Source organism: Tamandua tetradactyla, chromosome 6 (assembly GCF_023851605.1).
Source record: "Tamandua tetradactyla isolate mTamTet1 chromosome 6, mTamTet1.pri, whole genome shotgun sequence".
Taxonomy (NCBI): domain Eukaryota; kingdom Metazoa; phylum Chordata; class Mammalia; order Pilosa; family Myrmecophagidae; genus Tamandua; species Tamandua tetradactyla.
In genome coordinates, this window is record NC_135332.1 from 3012298 (window position 1) to 3031750 (window position 19453).

The following is a 19453-nucleotide window of genomic DNA, read 5'->3' on the forward strand; positions in this document are numbered from 1 at the left end:
ATTTCCTTTTCTTCCACAAAGAATCCATGTGTGGTAGGTTTTTGCTGGACCAGAACCACTCTGGCTTAATCCTTCTCATGTCAGATTGACTTAGACATTTGCAAGTTGGTTAAAACTGGGGTATGGGTATATTCTGAGGCCCTTGGAACAGAGAGATTTTAATTGGCTCCTATGGTGATGAAATCTCTGATCCTGGATTGGCTTTATTAACATTGGGCTCTAACCAACTTTGCTAATCTTCACAGATTTCATTTTAACGCTAACATCAGCCTTAAAAAAAAAGCTTGATTAGGAAGGAAATTCTGTGGCATTCTAAATCATGCCAAAGTAATATAAAAGTGACTTTTTAATATCTACGATATTGTTTCCTTTACTCATGCCAACGAAACTTGAGAGAGATTGGAGAAAGAAAGAAATTAGGGGAGAGAGAAATTGGGTATACAGAGTCTTTATACACAAACAGTAGCGGTTTAGAGAAGGGGGTGAGGCAGGGATTTCAGTACATTTTAATATTTAATACTTTGTATGTCATATTCAAAGTACCAAAGGAAATGGGTCAGTTTGAAGCAGAAGACCATGGGGAGAAGGCTGGGGCTGAGGGGGAGAGGGTTGCCCTGGGAGAGGTCTAAAGACAGCCTGCTGGGGGAATGGGGGATTGAGGGAAGCCCTTGCCTGCTGCCCTCCCCAGACCGATTGTTCCTGGTCTGGTGTGAGACATTATGAGAGGGATCCCAGCCAGGGTGTTTCCTTTGGCTTCCTGCCCCATCGAAGCCACAAAACAAAGCTAACATGGCCAGCAGCCCCAGTTCCTGTCTCCCACTCGTACAGGAACAGCTTGTTCTCCATGAGTCCTGGTCAAATTCATGACTGGGCAGCAGTGACCCAGCATTCCCCCTCCACCACTCCCTGCTAGGGTTGTTGGTACCCAGCCCACCCCAGGTGTGGTGCTGTCATCACATCTTGCAGTGATAGATACTCAGGGACACACATTGAGCACCTGCTCTGGGCCAGGCACTGGGTCCATTTGGGTGAACAAGGGGGTCTTGATTCCTGACCCCTGGGAGGTTACAGCCCAGATTGTCCTTGTGCCTCTCCAGAGCTGCTGGCCCTGTGGCTTGCTCTTTGCCAAAGCAGGGACTCATGGGGAGGGGTGGGGTGCTGTGTAGCTGCTCTTTCGCTAGCCCAGTTCCTCGGTTCTTGCCCTTGCTCCCCCTCCCCCTGTGCCTACTGGAGGCATGGTCTTTGTGATTTCCCATTTTTAGCATCTCCACCTCAAACATCAGGGTGCATCTTTGTCCTCAAGGGACTTTGTCCCCTGCTATGTCCATGAGCACAGATCAGACATCTGTATGGGCCAGGTTCTGTGCTGTGTGCTAGGGGACACAGCAGTGAATAAGACACTTTAGCCTTCATTAATGTACCTGAGGATAATTCACAATATGTGTCAGAATCTGCCAGATCCTACAAGTGAGGTGTCCTCAGGGAGTATTACAGGAATCCAAAGGAGACAGACTCACTGTGGACAGGGGAGGCCTCGGAGGTTGCATGGAAGAGGTGGGATGTCTGATGAATCTCAAAGGAAGAGATGGGCTCATAGGGGAGAGGAGTGGAGTCCAGAAGGCCTCGCTCTCTATTTAGGGAGAATGATGGCATTCCCTCCGAGCTGAAACTCCTGTTCTGCCCTTTCTTCCCACCTCCCTCCCTGCCTCCTTCCCTCCCCTTCCTTCCTCCTTCTTCTCAAACCGTTTCTCTTCATTTCTCACCCCCTCCTCTGACTTTCCCGTGAACCCAGGCTCGGCCTTCTTTTTGTTGGAGGGCTGCCCATCCTGCAAGATTACCAAGCTGTGGCTTCCTTTATTTTAAGAGCTGACCCTGCCAGGGTCAGCTGCTGACTCCAGCCTGCCACTTCTACCCCCAAAAACCTCACTTCTTGAATGGCCTGGCAGACTGTCTTCTCAAAGATCACTTTGTTTAGCCTCACAAAGGAGATACTATGGACAGAGGCCTTTGAGTGCTGCCAGGTCTCTGGTGTTGGCCTTTCCCCACCCAGAGCCATGGCTAAAGGAAGGAAATAGTAGATGCTGTGGGGCCCCATCTGCTGGCTGGCACACCTGTCCCCCAGCCCTGAGGGTTGGCTGATAACAATGCACAGCTACCCCTTCTCAAGAAAAGTTCCCTAAGTTGAAAGGAGCTGCCAGTGACTGATGGACAGGCCAGTCCCCTTTGCTCCAAGTGACACTGGCTCCCTAGGGCTGTTCATGCTTCAGAGCTCACTGTGGGATCGGGCTGGTGTGAGCTTTTGGCCGAGACAATGTTCCTGCCTGCTTTCAATCCTGCCCTACCTGCTTCCCTCCCTTCCTTCTATTTGCCCAGAAGATACTTGAACAAGAATTCTTATCTCAAGCCGTATTTCTAGGGAACCCACCCTAAGGTACAGGGCCTTCCTTCTTTCCTTACTCCCCTGCCAGCCCCCAAATCCCTACTCTTCAGATATCCTTGGTGGCTGGGTATGTTCCCCATTCTTCTCTGGGGACAGATGTTTCTTTCCAAGGCAGCAGAGTTGTATCTGAGTCTTGAAAGCCAAAGGGTGGTGCTGTGCTCACTGGCAGAGGGGCCCACAGTGGCCAGGAGACATGCATTGGACCCACTGGGGCCCTGGAGAACAGTAGGTGCCAGATAGGTGCTATCTGAACCTGGCCAAGTACTGCCTTCTCCACTTCCCAGGGACCGTCTGGGGCAGGGGCATAGTTTCCAGACTAATGCAAGTTACCTCTACTCAGCCCCTGCCTTTCCTCTGATTAACAATCAGGTTTTTATTATTCATCTACTTCTTCCTGATTTAGAATACTGGAAAATGAGTCACTGTCCTGCAAGCTTTAGGAGCCAAAAAGCTCTTTAACTGAATATTAGGGGATGTAACATTTTGAGTTAATGCTTGCAGTCTTAACTCCCCTATCCCGGACTCCCCCTGTGGACAGCGCTGTTTGGGGCACAGGGGATAGAAATGTCTGCAATGAGGCCCAGAAACTCAGTGTCCAGAAACTCCCTTTCTGCCTCATTCCTCCAGATTCTGATGTGAATAATTCAGTGCTTTTGCATTTTTAAGGTGTTTTATGCTGTAAATTTCTCATTGGCATCAGACCTAATTACTGGGCTTTCCATGACTCCCTCCTTCCCAATTCAGTCTCTCTTGTTCCTTCACTGATAAAATTGAAGACTGTTCCCTTAAAACTGGCTCTGTCTGCGACTGGTTAAACTAATATTCCCCGGAGTTCCCAGAAGTCTCCTGGAAAGACCATATTAGTATAAATAGTAAAATGCATTGTTTACAATGCTGCACAGAGGCGAAGAGAGTGGGATCTGAAGTCCAGCTGACCTGTCATTTACAAACTAAGCCTTGGGTGAGTTACTAACCTGTTTCTGATCTCATAGGGTTGTTGCCAGCAATGAATAGGATAACATGTGAGATGCATTTGCCACAGTGCCTGGAACTTAACAAATGTTTGCTGCCGTTATTGTTATTATTGTTGGCACCACCTTCCACTGGGGATATTTGTTTCCTTGGTTAGTTTGAAATATAGATAGAGCTCTCTTCTCTAAATGCCTCCTGAGGCTGCCCACCCCTCCCACCACTCCCAGAGCCACGTGTGATGTAATGAGGGTGAGGAGGAGAAGAGGATGAGGACAAGAAAGATAGCTGAGTTGTTTTTGTGCCTTAAAAAAAATTTTTTTTTTCTTGAGGCTTTTGTAGGTATACAGAAAAATCATGCAGAATATTCCAAGTTCCCATTTACGCATCCCCATGCCCAGTTTTCCCTATTAATAACATTTTGCATTGTGTGGTACCTTTGTTACAATGGCTGAAACATTATCATAAGTATATTATTTACCATAGTCAGTTTCTGCAGCTTTTGAGTGTAGGGACAGAAGCAGAGATGAGCAGCAGAGGCTTGGGGGAGGCCACTGGGGTACCCAGGGTCATTGCTAGTAACTCTGTAGGACTTGCTCTCTCCTTTTTCTCTCTTCTTCCTTTCCATTTAGTTTCTCTCATTTTCTGACTTCTTTTCTCTATGGTATTCATGGGATTTAGTTGACAGTCCTGTCCCTTGGCCTGTCATGAGGTAGGCTAGATTTGTTGTCTGTGCTAGTTTGGCTCCCATGGCCTACTCCATGGGCTCTTGGAGCCTTCCCTCTGCCCTGAGGGTGCCCTGCACTAAGGACACCCTAGGTATCCCTTCCCTTCCTGGGCATTTGGCTAACCCAGGGCTCTGGATCCCTCCATTCCTCCATTCCCCCTCTATACAATGTTCCTGTGTATGCTCCCTCACAGCCCTGCCTCTCATTTAGCAATATGACAAGTAGCTGATTTAAGAAACAGAATAATGGACATTGACTGCTTTGTTAGTAGGAGGGGACCAGCCTGTCTGAACTGAAGTCTTTGTTGTCAACCCAACTGGGTGACGACAACAGCAGACCTCTCAGGTCAGGTCGGAGAGGGGGCATCCCTGGGTCAGGTCAATGGGAGAGTTTGGGGACCCAGGAGAGCTCTTTTGCCACCCTCAGGTCATATCATCAAGGCTACTGAGTGACTGGCTAGGGCTTAGGGTTGTGGCTTAGTGCTGTTCCAGCCTGCAGAACTAAAGAACTTGCTTCTAGTCCTCAGACTAGGAGCTGACAGAGAAGGCAGAGGGTTCCAGGAGAGGGCAAGAGAGAGTGGGAGAAAGGAAGAGTCTTTGGTTTCTGAGACTTCTTTGTTTCACAGTCACTCAGACCAAGTCTACCATACCCTGGGACACCTAGGGAATTGAGTTTGTCCCCTTTGGGTAGGGCACCCCTTGGAAGTGAGCCAGTTCCTTGCTAACCAGGAAGATCATTTTCTGTCTGGTTGGGAGAGCAGGGGGGCTGTTTGTAGCCCGCCGCCATGAGGGTGTGGGGACCTCACCTGCTGACCCTCCCCCTTGGGCTGTGTGCTTTCAGGCCATGGCCAGTGCAGCTGTGGAGACTGCCTCTGTGACTCTGACTGGACCGGCTATTACTGCAACTGCACCACGCGCACTGACACCTGCATGTCCAGCAACGGACTGCTGTGCAGTGGCCGGGGAAAGTGCGAATGCGGCAGCTGCCTCTGCATCCAGCCAGGCTCCTATGGGGACACCTGCGAGAAGTGTCCCACTTGCCCTGATGCCTGCACCTTTAAGAAGTGAGTGGGCTGCTTGGAGAGAGTTGGGAGGTTGGGAGGTGGGAGAGGGTCCACCAGACTAGAGTCCCCCAACTCTCCACATTCTGTCTCTTACTCACCAAAGCTTTAGGGAGCTGAGTCTGCCCCAGCCAAATACCTGGCTTTGCTCTTTCTACTGAAATATTTGGAGAAGTAAGAGGTGGAGCTAACCATGGAGGGACCAAGTAGTACCACCAGGACTCTAGCTGGAGAAGCCCTTCTTTAAGGGTGACATTCCAAATACTTCTGAGTTGGGAGGATGGCTAAACTAGGTAAATTCTGTGGGACTCTCTGATGCTGATGTTCTGATTTTGTGGGAGGTATGGGGACTAGAGATACGAAGGGCTCTGTGAATCATGGAAACTTCACCAGTCTAGACCCATTTGGGGGCCAGGGTTTAAGCAGGTTTAAGCAGGACTTGGCCTGTGCAGTCCCACAGAGCCCCCCTTAGAAGGACCTCAGGCTTGGTTTAATGCTCTGTTGTCACTGCCTTGAAATACTTAGTAATAAAAAGATTTTTAAGGATAAAATTCACATAATATAAAATTAACCATTTTAAAGTGTATAATTAAGTGGCATTTTGTACAATGTACATTTAGTATATTCACAGTGTTGTGCAGCCACTGTCTAAATCAGGTTCCAGAACATTTTCATCATCCCCAGAGAAAACCTGTAGCCATTAAGCAGTTAATTTCCCTAGCCCCTGACAACTCTTTGTAATTTTTGAATATGGGACCCCACATTTTCATTTTTCACTGGGCTCCCAAATTACGTTACTGGCTCTGACTTTAAGGTTCCCAGAAGAGGTGTAGGGTTCACCGTCCTTCATGCCCTGGATGGGGCATGAAGAAGTTCAGTGAAGGACATGAGGCCTTTGGCTGCCACACCCTACCTATTGGTGAGGAGGAAACTCCTACCCTGGAACTCCAGAGTTGACTGTCTTAGCCCCCAGAGTTGTCTTGGTGTTAGCTAGGGTTCTCTAAAGAAACAGAATCAGCAGGAGATATCTGTAGAAATAAAATTTATAAAAGTGTCTGACATAACCATGGAAATGTAGAGTCCAAAGTCTTATAGGGCTTTGCAAGCTGGAAACTCTGATGAAGTTCCTCAGTGAACTCTCAGGAGAGGCTGACTGGACAACCATGGGAAAAGAGTCCAAAATCCATAGGGCAGGCTGTGAAGCTGGCAACTCCAATGAAGGTTCTGGATGAACTCCACAGGAGAGGCTTGCTGGCTGAGGCAGGAAGAGTGACTGTCTCTTCTGAATCCTCCTTAAAAGCCTTCTGGTGATTAGATTAAGCATCACTCATTGCAGAAGGCGCTCCCCTTAGCTAATTACAAACACAATCACCTGTGGATGCAGCCAACGTAATCATAATTTAAGTCCATGAAATATCCTCACAGCAACAGACAGGCCAGTGCTTGCCCAACCAGATGACCAGGCACCACTACCTGGCCAAGCTGACACATGAACCTGACTATGACAATCTTACAGATAAATTTTTTCTCAGGTAGAGCAGTTTACTGGGTTTATGGAGGTCAAAGCTGTACTGGGAGACACTTGCAATTTGTACCTCCCTTGCCTTAAAACCTGTGCCCTCTTTCCTTTAGGGAGTGTGTGGAGTGTAAGAAGTTTGACCGAGGAGTCCTGCATGAGAAAAATACCTGCAGTCGTTACTGTCGTGATGAGATTGAGCCTGTGAAGGAGCTTAGTAAGTTCAGTGTGTCTTAGAGTCACACGTACCAAGTTCCAATTTTTCTCATTCAATCACTGAACTGCTCCAACTTTCATCTGCAAAATGGAATAGTAATGCCTACCTCATAGGAAGGCTGTACAGGCCTGATGCACAGTGAGCACTTAATAAAAGCTTACTTCCCTGAGAATGTTCTTGAGCCTCTTCTAATTTGCTCAGCAGTCCCTTTGCCTTTTGCTTCCCAGAGTCCATAGTCTCAGCAAGGCTCTGCAAATAACATGTGTTTGTAAATCAGACAACCCTAACCCTACATCCACAAGGAAAAGATGACCACATACTTTTTTACAGAAAAATAAACTCAGGCACATAACTGGGAAATGGTTGCCCACAATGGTGATCATCTTAACTTACTAGGTCAGTAAGCATTTACTAAGTACCCCTTTGGTGTTAAGCAATGCCCAGGTATATGGCTTTACTGGTTTGGAGGCCAATCTCCACCTTTAGGTAGTTGTCACCAAAATCTGTATCCTAAAGCCCTTCTGGTTGTGAGCAACTGCACCTCAAACAAGACATAGAAATACAAAGAGTGGGCAGCAAAATTCTTGCTAGCAATTATTTGGGACTGCACTTAGTGTTGACTTAAAAAGAGATCTTTGCTGCTGTCAGCACATCTGATATGGTTATCTGAACCAGCTACTCATTGGATGGTGCAGGGGAGATTTCAATCTCTCTGAAGATAGCAATCGTCCATGAAGGCAGGAAATATTTTCATTGAGAGCCACAATACAACACGATAAGTCAGTCAGCTTCTGGGTGTGGGTGGGGGTGTTTTATGGGAAAGAGAGAGATCACTGGATTTAAGGGTGGAGATAGAGTTTGAAGGGCATTTTGTCCTTTGTAGGAGACTGGGTTTGCTATGATTAGCTCAGAGGAGAGAGGCTGCTGAGATGCTATGGTATTTTTTATGATCTAGACCTAGTACTGCAAGTTAGTTGATAAAACTTTATTCTCCCCATCCCCTTCATAGTAATCATTATATTATGCTTATCTGTATGGAATTTTATAGCTTATAAAAGTTATAAATTTTATTTCATACACATTGTATTTATCTCCCAACAACCCAGGGAAGTAGAACTATAGCATTATTATGGTCTTCATTTTGTGGATGAAGAAATTGAAAGTTAAGTAACTTGTCCAAGCAAGGAAGTTATGAGTTAAAATTAGAAGTCTATGCACCTTATCTTCCCATTGTACTGCAGTACCATTGGTTTACTGGAGACTTATTGAGGTCAGGTCTGTAGGATGTATTTTGAGACTCATGTTCTAGTTCTGCTCCATCCCTTATTTCCTGCATGACCTTGGTGACTTTGCTTAATCTTATTGTGTATCTGTTTTACCCATCTGTGCAGGGTATAGAGCAGCCTATAGAGGGTAACCCATAGTTTCACTGGCAGAATAACAGGTTTTAGAATCTGGAAGGATGAAGTCTGAAAAACATGATGAGAGTCAGGATCAGAACCAGAAATGGAAGGAAGGTAAGGGCTGAGTAAGGACACTATTGAGAATCATTGAGCCAAAAGAAAAAGGAAAGAGAGGAAAGGGAACAACCATTATGCATTAGGTACTGTTTAACTTCTGTGTTTTGATTTTCATCACAGCCCTGTGAGATGGGGGTACATGAAGAAAGAGAGAATCAATGAGGTCAGGTGACTTAGCCGAGATCACACAGCTTGTAGGTGGTAGAGCTGGGTTTTGAACCAGGTTGTGTAACAGTGTTATATCACATTTCTTCCAGAAAAAGGAAAAACCAAAAAGGGCTTTTGGGAGATAAAACACAGCAGTGAGGGTCATCTGAAAGCAATTCCCAGGCACAGCAGCCATCTCAAATCTAGGCTTCATGTCTGATGTCAGCCTTAAGGTTTCCTGCACATACTTTCCCATAAGCCTCATGACTAGGCTTTGGAAGTGGCTCATTTTCTGGGAATTTACCCATTTTTCATTCCTCTTCCTCCCACCCTCTAGAGGACACTGGCAAGGATGCAGTGAATTGTACCTACAAGAATGAGGAGGACTGTGTCGTCAGATTCCAGTATTATGAAGATGCCAGTGGAAAGTCCATCCTGTATGTGGTAGAAGAGCCAGGTGAGTGAGCCCTAGGCCCCCTGCCTCTGCCCCCAGGGAGATAGAGAACTGCACTAGGCAGAAATTTTTACATCACGCTTGCTTATACAGCCAGGTTTAGCTTGGCCTTACAGGTGATAAGGTGGAGCCTATCATCTGGGTAATAAAAATATTAGAAAGGAAGCGATTTCCTAATTGGGAGAACAGAAAATAGGATGAAGAGAGAGGGAAGGAGAGAGAGGAGATTGATTTGGATCCCACCAAGGAACAAATATATCATGGCATTTTTGAGGTGACACACAAAATAAGGAATTAAAATTCTTTGCCTAAGGCATCTACTCCATCTAGTGAGATGGTTGCCAGAAGCAGCCAACCTGATGTTTTAGAGGAAGGCCTAATTGTTCCGGATGTTGATTTCTTATCACGTTCACCACAAGCTATGATGATGCATTTGAGGCACTTCCCCGAGCTGCTCTGAACAGTGAAAAGGCAGTGCTCGCTTTCAGTGTTCTCCGGAAGCAGGACGAGCCCAAACACCAACCAACAGAACAGATTGACTTGCTTTCTCTTACCACCCTGACCTGGAGTCTTCCGCATCTACCTTCTCTGCACCTTTGTTCCTTCTTTTTTCAAAAAAGTGGTGTGTCTTTGCTTTTGGGCTTTAACATTACTTCATTTCTTTGCCACAACAATCCTTGCTGATGATCCTGCTATATCCCTTAGCAAAATCATTTGCCTTGATATTCTGAGACTGGAATCTACAGTCTTAAGATTTGGGGACAAAGGTGATGGGTAATCTGGAGGGTAACAAATAACCCCTGCTTGGGTAGCTTTTGTGACTTCCTACCAGTAGACTCCTTCCTCCGAGATGGGACCCTGGATTCAGAAACCCAGATCTCTATCTTGCTGCCTTATACATCCAGGGTTCTGCCTCTCCTCCTCTACTCCATTTCCAGGGGCTCTGGCATGGCGTAGAATAAAGCAGCTGGGGTACCAGAGCATGGGAGGAGATTATTTCCTTCCCTTTCCCCAATTAATGCCCTTATGGATACTCTCTTTGAATGGCAGAGCCACTGCTGAGCAGTAAAATGAGTGTTGCCAAAGGATTTGGCATTGAACAAGCGGGTCCCTGATGTGGGCCCTTGTCACTCCCAGTAAGGGTTGCCAGATGATCTGGTGCAATATTTGGTACATACTTATACTAAAAAGTTTCCATTGTTTATCTGAAATTCAAATTTTACTGAAAATCCTGTACTTCTGTTTGGTAAATCTGCCAACACTACCCAGAATTAACTGACCCTAGGCACCCCCCCCCCCTCTGGTCCCCACCGGTGGAGAGGGCCCTGCAGAGACACCTTGATCTTTTTTTTTTTTTTTTTTTTTTTTTTTTTTTTTATTAACGGAAAGAAAAAAAAGAAATTAACACAACATTTAGAAATCATACCATTCTACATATGCACTCAGTAATTCTTAACATCATCACATAGATGCATGATCATTGTTTCTTAGTACATTTGCATCAGTTTAGAGGAACTAGCAACACAACAGAAAAAGATATAAAATGTCAATATAAAGAAAAGAAATAAAAGTAGTAGTAATAGTAAAAAACAACAACAACAAACAAACCAACAAGCAAACAAAAACAAAAAAAAACCCTATAGCTCAGATGCAGCTTCATTCAGTATTTTAACATGATTACTTTACAATTAGGTATTATTGTGCTGTCCATTTTTGAGTTTTTGTATCTAGTCCTGTTGCACAATCTGTATCCCTTCAGCTTCAATTACCCATTGTCTTACCCTGTTTCTAACTCCTGCTGAACTCTGTTACCAATGACATATTTCAAGTTTATTCTCGAATGTCCGTTCACAACAGTGGGACCATACAGTATTTGTCCTTTAGTTTTTGGCTGGATTCACTCAGCATAATATTCTCTAGGTCCATCCATGTTATTACATGGTTCACAAGTTTATCTTGTCTTAAAGCTGCATAATATTCCATCGTATGTATATACCACAGTTTGTTTAGCCACTCTTCTGTTGATGGAGATTTTGGCTGTTTCCATCTCTTTGCAATTGTAAATAACGCTGCTATAAACATTGGTGTGCAAATGTCCGTTTGTGTCTTTGCCCTTAAGTCCTTTGAGTAGATACCTAGCAATGGTATTGCTGGGTCGTATGGCAATTCTATATTCAGCTTTTTGAGGAACCGCCAAACTGCCTTCCACAGTGGTTGCACCATTTGACATTCCCACCAACAGTGAATAAGTGTGCCTCTTTCTCCGCATCCTCTCCAGCACTTGTCATTTTCTGTTTTGTTGATAATGGCCATTCTGGTGGGTGTGAGATGATATCTCATTGTGGTTTTGATTTGCATTTCTCTAATGGCCAGGGACATTGAGCATCTCTTCATGTGCCTCTTGGCCATCCGTATTTCTTCTTCTGGTAGGTGTCTGTTTAAGTCTTTTTCCCATTTTGTAATTGGGTTGGCTGTCTTTTTGTTGTTGAGTTGAATAATCTCTTTATAAATTCTGGATACTAGACCCTTATCTGATATGTCATTTCCAAATATTGTCTCCCATTGTGTAGGCTGTCTTTCTACTTTCTTGATGAAGTTCTCTGATGCACAAAAGTGTTTAATTTTGAGAAGCTCCCATTTATTTATTTCCTTCTTCAGTGTTCTTGCTTTAGGTTTAAGGTCCATAAAACCACCTCCAGTTGTAAGATCCATAAGATATCTCCCAACATTTTCCTCTAACTGTTTTATGGTCTTAGACCTAATGTTTAGATCTTTGATCCATTTTGAGTTAACTTTTGTATAGGGTGTGAGAGATGGGTCTTGTTTCATTCTTTTGCATATGGATATCCAGTTCTCTAGGCACCATTTATTGAAGAGACTGTTCTGTCCCAGGTGAGTTGGCTTGACTGCCTTATCAAAGATCAAATGTCCATAGATGAGAGGGTCTATATCTGAGCACTCTATTCGATTCCATTGGTCGATATATCTATCTTTATGCCAATACCATGCTGTTTTGACCACTGTGGCTTCATAATATGCCTTAAAGTCAGGCAGCGCGAGACCTCCAGCTTCGTTTTTTTTCCTCAAGATGTTTTTAGCAATTCGAGACACCTTGATCTTGTCTTCTGCTTCCAGAAAGCCTGACATCCACCCCTTTCAAGAGAGAAGATTGACAGTATTTTTTTTTCCCTGAAAACCTCTGGCATTCTACCTGTTCTCATACTAACATGCAGAGTTGAGGGAATTTTACTCTGAGATATGAGAATTCGAAATCGTTTTTCCCAGAACTGGGGCCCTCCACTTCTGAGAACTCAGACACGAGAACCACTCTGCCTCTCTCCAGGCATTCCTTTGATTATAGACAGAGGTTGTAATTTGGTGGGTTGGGAAATAATCCACTTGGTTTTGTGGTGGTGGTTGCTTATGCACAGTGTATGGTGCATGTAGGGTGTGAGTTTAGGGAAGAAGTTGAGGGACAGTGTGTGTTTGGGTGGGACCCCCTTCTCTAGACTCATCCAAACTCATATATACAAACACCTAGTTACATAACACTTGGGTTAACTGAGTGAGGCCACCCATCAGATTTCCACAGTTTATGGGAAACAGAGTTTACTGGACACACTCAGGTTTGGCCCTTAGAGGGGTGAGGCACCTCTGCCTGTGTTGATTGTTGACTCAGGTTGAACCGGAAGTTGGCTTTCAGTAAGATTAGGACTTTACATGACTAAATATTTTGGGAAAGAACCCAAAATATTGTCATGGCTGGCAAGCCGCCTGGTCTTTAAGTATGCTAAAAACATCACTGGGTTCCCAGACCTCAGGGAAGTAAATATTTGAACCAGGGTAACAAACACAAGTGCCTACATGGACCAGGTAGGCAAATTAGTGAGAAGATCTAATGATGACAGTAATAATAGTAGCTGGCATGAGCACTTTGCCCTATGCTAGGCTGTTCTGAATTTTAAAAATATATTAATTTGATTATTCCTCATAAAAAGTGTTTGAGGTGGATGTGATTAAATTTATTTAAAAAATGGAAAACTAGGAAACAGATGCCCAAAATAATTCACCTAAGATCACGTAGCAAAGTCAGTGGTAAGCCAGGATTCAAACCAAGGCAGTCTGGCTTGCAGGGTCCACAGTACTTGAGACATGATGACAGGTCACACTTTACCTTGGTTTTGGGGAGAAAAGAGAGAGTGGTGAGGACTATCACACACTAGAGAGCATGTGCCCCATCTAAAATGGGCAGCTGCTTCTCATCTCTAGCCAGTTGCTGTCATGCAGAAATGTGGTTGTATTTTAAGATCTTTTGATTTTTTTTTTAAGATAAAGAGAAATCTGAAATTTTGCAGGAAAAGCTCCTGATTATTCAGTGTTGGCAACAAAATCAAGCTTTTTTTATAAACACTTGTGTGAACTAACACTGAGTGGGCTGGATTTGGCCTGGTTCACAGCTCACAACCTCTGGTTATAATCACTCAGTGTAGATTGTTGCTGTCCTAAATATGCTTTTATTTTATTTTACTTTATTTTTTAAAGGTACCCCTGTTTCCTTCAGATACTTTCCAGTACTTCATTACATTGTTAAGAAGACCTTAATCATAGCCAGTTTAAGTAATTCCTGCTTTACTCACTTTGTGCTCTTTCCTGACAGAGTGCCCCAAGGGCCCTGACATCCTGGTGGTCCTGCTTTCAGTGATGGGGGCCATTTTGCTCATTGGTTTTGCTACTCTGCTCATCTGGAAGCTCCTCATCACCATCCATGACCGGAAGGAGTTTGCTAAATTTGAGGAAGAACGAGCCAGAGCTAAATGGGACACAGTAAGAGACCGGGCTGGGCTGGGAGTTTTCTTAGGTCATTACGTCTAGAGCCTGTTGTAGAAGCAGTAGATGCTCAGGGTGACCAGGTGCAGCAAGCACCATAGCTTTCCAGTCAGCCTATGTTCTGGAAATTGGGAGATGATCTGACTGTCCTCATGCCCTTAAGCTTCCTGCAAACCACCTGATTCTCCCTCAACCACAGGGTGACTACAGGCCAAGTCAATATGTACTGACTGAGCACAAACAGTGCCCAGCTCTGTTCTGAACACTGTGGGGACATGAAAAAGAAACTTATTCTCCAGTTGAGGAAGAGGACAAACTTGAGAATCCTACATTGAACATATAATGCATTAAATACTAATAAAGGCCCAAACAGTCCATCACAAATTGAAAAAATATAATAGCTAACATTTATTGAGAGTTTACCATGTGCCAGGAATTGGTTTAAGTGCTTTTAACTTATTAACTTAATTCATCCCTATAACAACCCCAGTGGTGGGTATTATGATAATTGCATTTTACAGATAAGGAAACTGAGCACAAAGGAGTTAAGTGGTTTGTCCAATTGTGGGAGGAAATCCGATTAATGAAAGAATCACTTTGAGGGTCTGTCCCTTAGAAAAGTGGCAGGATGGCATTTCCCTTATCCTTCTCTTTTTCCTCAAATAATGAGCTGATAGCTCCCAAATCAGACTGCACTATTACTTCCCTGCATTTGCATTTTACACTAATTTAGTCCCATCAAACAAAGCATTTACTGAGAGCTACTATGTACCTAGCTTTACTCTATTCTCCTTTGGCTCATCTTCCACATTTTAACTTTTTTCTGGATGTTCCAAATGGCAGTTTACTCCCAGAATGCCAGAGTCAGTCTGAAAGTTTGTTCCTATTTGATCATGACTCCATAGTTTGTACCCAAGGGTCCCAAGAAACTAGGATGTTTCTGTTAGGACAATGTAGAATATCTTGAAGCTCTAAGGCATGCGAGAATGCCTTGGGTTTTTTTAAACTACCATTAACGACAGTCACACCCTTTTTCACCTTATCTTGAAAAATCATTTGAGAAACTTAGTGAGGGGCTTGCTGTTTTCCCCTGATAACATGAAGGTTTGTGGGTAGTACTCGAAAGAATGAAATGAAAAACAAATTAAGAATTATTTGGGCAAAAGCTGTCTCCCACCACTGGCTACATTTCCCTAGCAGTGTTATAAAGACGGTAAAAAAGGGCAGAAGGGCAAAATAGAGAATGTGAGAGAGAGAGAGAGGAATAGGAGAGATTGGCTAAAAATTGTTCCAGAATGTTTTGGGATCACTAAAGAGTGATGGGCTGAATTTAATCCCTTAGAATTAGTGGCAGGATGGCATTCTACCTCATGTGTCCTATTTCGTATCCATTCCAAATATATGGATTCAATGAGGATTCAACTGCTTCACTGATGATATATTTCAGAGAAGTGTAATACAGGCAAACGTCTCGAATGAAATTTTAACTTTCAGGGCAGCAAAGTTTTGAGGAATTCACTGTAAGATACTTTTCTGTTCTCTCTGCAGGCCAACAACCCACTGTATAAAGGGGCCACATCCACCTTCACCAATATCACCTACCGGGGTGCCTCATAACAAGCAGTCGTCCTCAGAGTATTACCAGACTATTCCAGGATTGTAGGAGTCTCTCCCGTTATGTTTACAGAGGACAGTGTCTGTGGGGTGGGATTTGAGGCTTGGAGTGGGGTGGGCTGGAGAATGTCAGTATGTGGGAGTATGGGTGTCTGTGGATATGTATGTATGAATGTGTTGCATATTGGGGGAGCATGTAATTTAAAACATGGGATGTTTCCTGACTAAGGAGAGCCTCTCAGTCTTTGTCCTCAGAATGCCTCCTGCAGGGATTTTTCCTGCTTAGCTTGAGGGTGACCTTTGTAGCTGAGCAGGTGTTCTTCATTACCTCAGTGAGACGCCAGCTTTCCTTGTCGGGCCATTCTTCCCAACAGAAAGGCAGAGCTGAGGCTTCTCATTCCAGAGGTAGGAATGACAAGCCTTGGCTCTATCTTGAGGATGCGTTTGTGGTTCTCGAGACTGAGTCTCAGCAGCTCTGGGAGGAATTGCTGTGCTTTGCAGCAGAGTTGTGTCACCTGTTCTCCATCTCCCTTTCCTTCCCTCATCAGACTGAAGGAGGAGCCAGGGCAGGGCTGAACCATCACTGCTGCCTGTGCCTTTTGCCATCACGTCAGTGCAGCTATGGTTCTTCCATAAGGAAAGTCCTTACCACCTCATTCTTTGACCTGTTTGGAGTAAGGGATCATTCATGGTCTAGGGGGACGTGCCAGTGTCCCCAAGTTCACGGTCACAGTCAGCTTCAGATTTGCCTTATTGCAGGCTCTTCCCTGGAGGTTCTTTTAGAAAAACTTTGTCACCCTTAGACCAGCACCATTTCCTTACCTCCTGTTTTGGTCCTCTCACTGATGTAGACATTTGCTGTATAGTGGGGATTTCTCTCATCACCAAAAGCTTTTTCTCCAAAAAAGGTTAGAGCCAGACCCTGACTCTTCAGACCTTCAGCCCCTGTCCAAGGCACTACCACATACCCAACCTCTGTGTACTTCATCCATCCATGGGGCTGATTGCATTTATCTACCTCTTGGGTGTCTTGTGAAGGAATCATTCCTATGTGGTTCTCCTAGCCTACTGGGAAAAAATGGAATGATGGGCCAGTTGTATCAGCATGTGTGGCCTCTTCTCTTATGGGCTAGACCACCACATTTTAACTTAGTCTTTAATCTGAGAGGCCACAAGTACCACTGTATTTTATTTTTCTTATTGGGGCACCTGAAACTATGACATGGCTTGCGTAATTTCAAGGAGTATGTATATAAATACACTTGCCTTATATTTGTAATTTTACTTGGTGACTAGAAAGGAGAGTATAAAAAACCACACAGACTCAAGCTTGTTACAGACACTCCCACTTGGCATCGTTTATAGTAAGTTGCTGCCCAGCTGCAGGGTCCGTAAAGGCTCTTCATCATGGAAACCTGTGGGGCTGGACATGTGGACGTACTGGACCTTCCCGAGGAGGAAGGAAATGAGCTGTTCTTTTCCCTCCTGGCAATAGCAGTTACTTAATTGCTGTTTATATTCACCCAACATTAAAAGTCATCAGAAGGTTCCCCAACATTCTCCATGAAAGAGAAAGAGCTATAAACAGTTGTCTGAAACTCAGAATATCTGAGTCCTGGCCTCAGTACTGCAGCTAAGGAGCCTTTAGCATTAATTAGGTCAAGTCATTTTTCTCTTCTGGGGTCTTAGCCTTCTAGTTTGAAAACAGATAGGCTTGGGGGTCTATTTCAGTATCAACATTCTAAGATTCTGGGATTTAACTGTGGCATCAAACATGCAGTGTCAAGATTCTGCGGTATGTTGATATTGTTTGTTTTTTAAGTTGGAAAATCTGGGAGACTTGAATTTCTCAAGAGGAGATGTCATTCCATATCACTTTCTCAATGAAAAAGTCTCTTTTTATCCTTCCACAGAACCTCTCCTCCATCCTCTGTTAGCAGTTACATCTTCTGATGTAGCACTTAAGCTTCATTTAGCTTTTATTTCTTAGTTCCTTTTGCACATTTGCATCCACGTATAAGGGAAGAGAAATCCATAAGATGTCACTGAAACTTGTATTCTGTATCATGTGATAACATTAAGAATAAGCCTCGGAATTCGGAACAGGGTAAATGACGGGACGTCTACTTCACCCATGGATCACCCCTTACTGATGGGGATGGAGATGTGGTAGAGGGATAAAGGGGACAAGGGTGAGGATGATAGTAAGCCCAAGAAGTTTTGGACCTAACTATAACCTTTGGCTGCTGAGACAGGGAATCCAATAGAGTAGTAGTGGAACGTTTTCCATGTTGTTATTATTTTTATTATTATTTCCATGTTATTATTTTTATTATTTTGTGTGGCATACTTTCTTTAGACAAGATGGTTTATGTGAAGAAGCTATATCAAAGGGGGGAGAAAATGTATCCAAAGGATGAGAAAAAAAAGTAAGAATCTTGTCTGAGTTTCTATCAGACCTTGAAAACCAATGCTGTTTGTTAATATGTCAGAATAACCCCTAGCTATGCTCACTAGATATCAAATAGTAGGCAGATTTGGTGTCATGTAGGGTTAACATCGAAATAGTATTTTGGCATCACACAACTCAGCCCAAGTGGGTTCCTTTCGCCCAGCTCTTTTGGAGGTTATTTTTTGTCCAGTCTCAGGGTCTGTGGATAATAACGGGCATCTTTGAACATCCCTTACTTCTGGATGACAAGTTGTCACATAAGGAGTCATTTCTTCACTTCCCAGACATTCCTAGAACATCTGTGATTTCAAGATATTTATCTTTGTTAAGTATTCCTGGTCGAAATGACATAAGGGCCTTTCTGACTTTGTAACTGCTCCTCTGTTTGAGTTGTGCAACAGTGAATTAAAACTACTTCCCATAAAGAATGGGCCTCAGGCTGCCCAGTGCTTCCTGTGTTTTTATTTCTGTTTCCTTTGGGTGAAAAGAATAAGTGTCATTGCCTCACAGAATGATTATTTTAGAACTAGCGTGTTTCCAAATCTAACAGAGTGGTGACTAATGGGGACTGAAGCTAGTTTCAGAATCCAGAGCTTTTCTTTAATAATAACATTCTCAAAATGAGTAGATTATTACTGTTCTAACAGTTTGGGATAATCATTTTTTTTTAATTGGGCATTAGCTAGGAACTTGTGCCACCTCAACAGAACAGAATGTTAATTTTGTTTAGGTTTTGTGGGCAGGAAACATGAATTGGTAAAACAAAAGTTTAATGGCAGATTTTACTGGATCATTATAATGTCCACCTTTTTAAAGGTAGTAGGTCTCTAAGTGGTAAGAGGACTGGTAGCATCATTATCACCTGGGAACTTGTTAGAAATGAAAATGCTCAGGCCCCATCCCTGCTGAATCAGAAAATTGGGGGATGAGACCCAGTGCTTGTGTTTTATTATGCTTTTCTGGTGATTCTGATGCATGCTCGTTTGACAACTGATTTAAGGAGTCATGCACATATCCTGGCTTAGAAAGAAGTTATAGTTAGTTCAGTTACTATATGGTTAACAACATGTCTTGGCTGATAGATTCAGGAAGCCAAATATCCACCCACACACAACCCAAATCTACTTTTGGTCCATTTTCTAAGTAAGTGATTATAGGCTTTTGAGGCTCAGTCACAGCCACAAATTCCCTTGAAAACCTAAAAGAAGGAATAGCTTGGAATCATGGGGAAAAAAAAAACCTTACAAGATAAGGCACCTAAGAAATTGTGTATGTGTATTAAGCTACAAGCAAAATAGTCTTACAGAATTTATTCACATGAGATGCGGTTGAAATCTTAATTATTAACATTATCATCCTATAGGATGCCATAATAAGACTTTAGAATTTGTAATTTCACTTTTTGCTATTTAAAATTTATTGAGCATTGACAGTGTGGGATTAAAGCACTTTATAGAACACATGTAAATAAACTTTGCCTTTGAGTCTTAAATTCCTTACATAATACAC

The 19453-nt window shown here is 43.6% G+C and overlaps 1 protein-coding gene across 1 annotated transcript in view; it reads left to right on the forward strand.

Annotated features, from left to right (window-relative positions):
• The window catches only part of ITGB3 (integrin subunit beta 3), a 61866-nt gene extending 43337 nt beyond the window's left edge, over window positions 1-18529 (forward strand). Inside the window, exons 11-15 of the mRNA XM_077163466.1 lie at window positions 4978-5200; window positions 6830-6930; window positions 8935-9054; window positions 13709-13875; window positions 15427-18529. Coding sequence (XP_077019581.1) covers window positions 4978-5200; window positions 6830-6930; window positions 8935-9054; window positions 13709-13875; window positions 15427-15495 — 680 coding nt within the window. The 3' untranslated portion in view covers window positions 15496-18529. The remainder of the gene's footprint in view (window positions 1-4977; window positions 5201-6829; window positions 6931-8934; window positions 9055-13708; window positions 13876-15426) is intronic.
• Window positions 18530-19453: the final 924 nt, after the last annotated feature.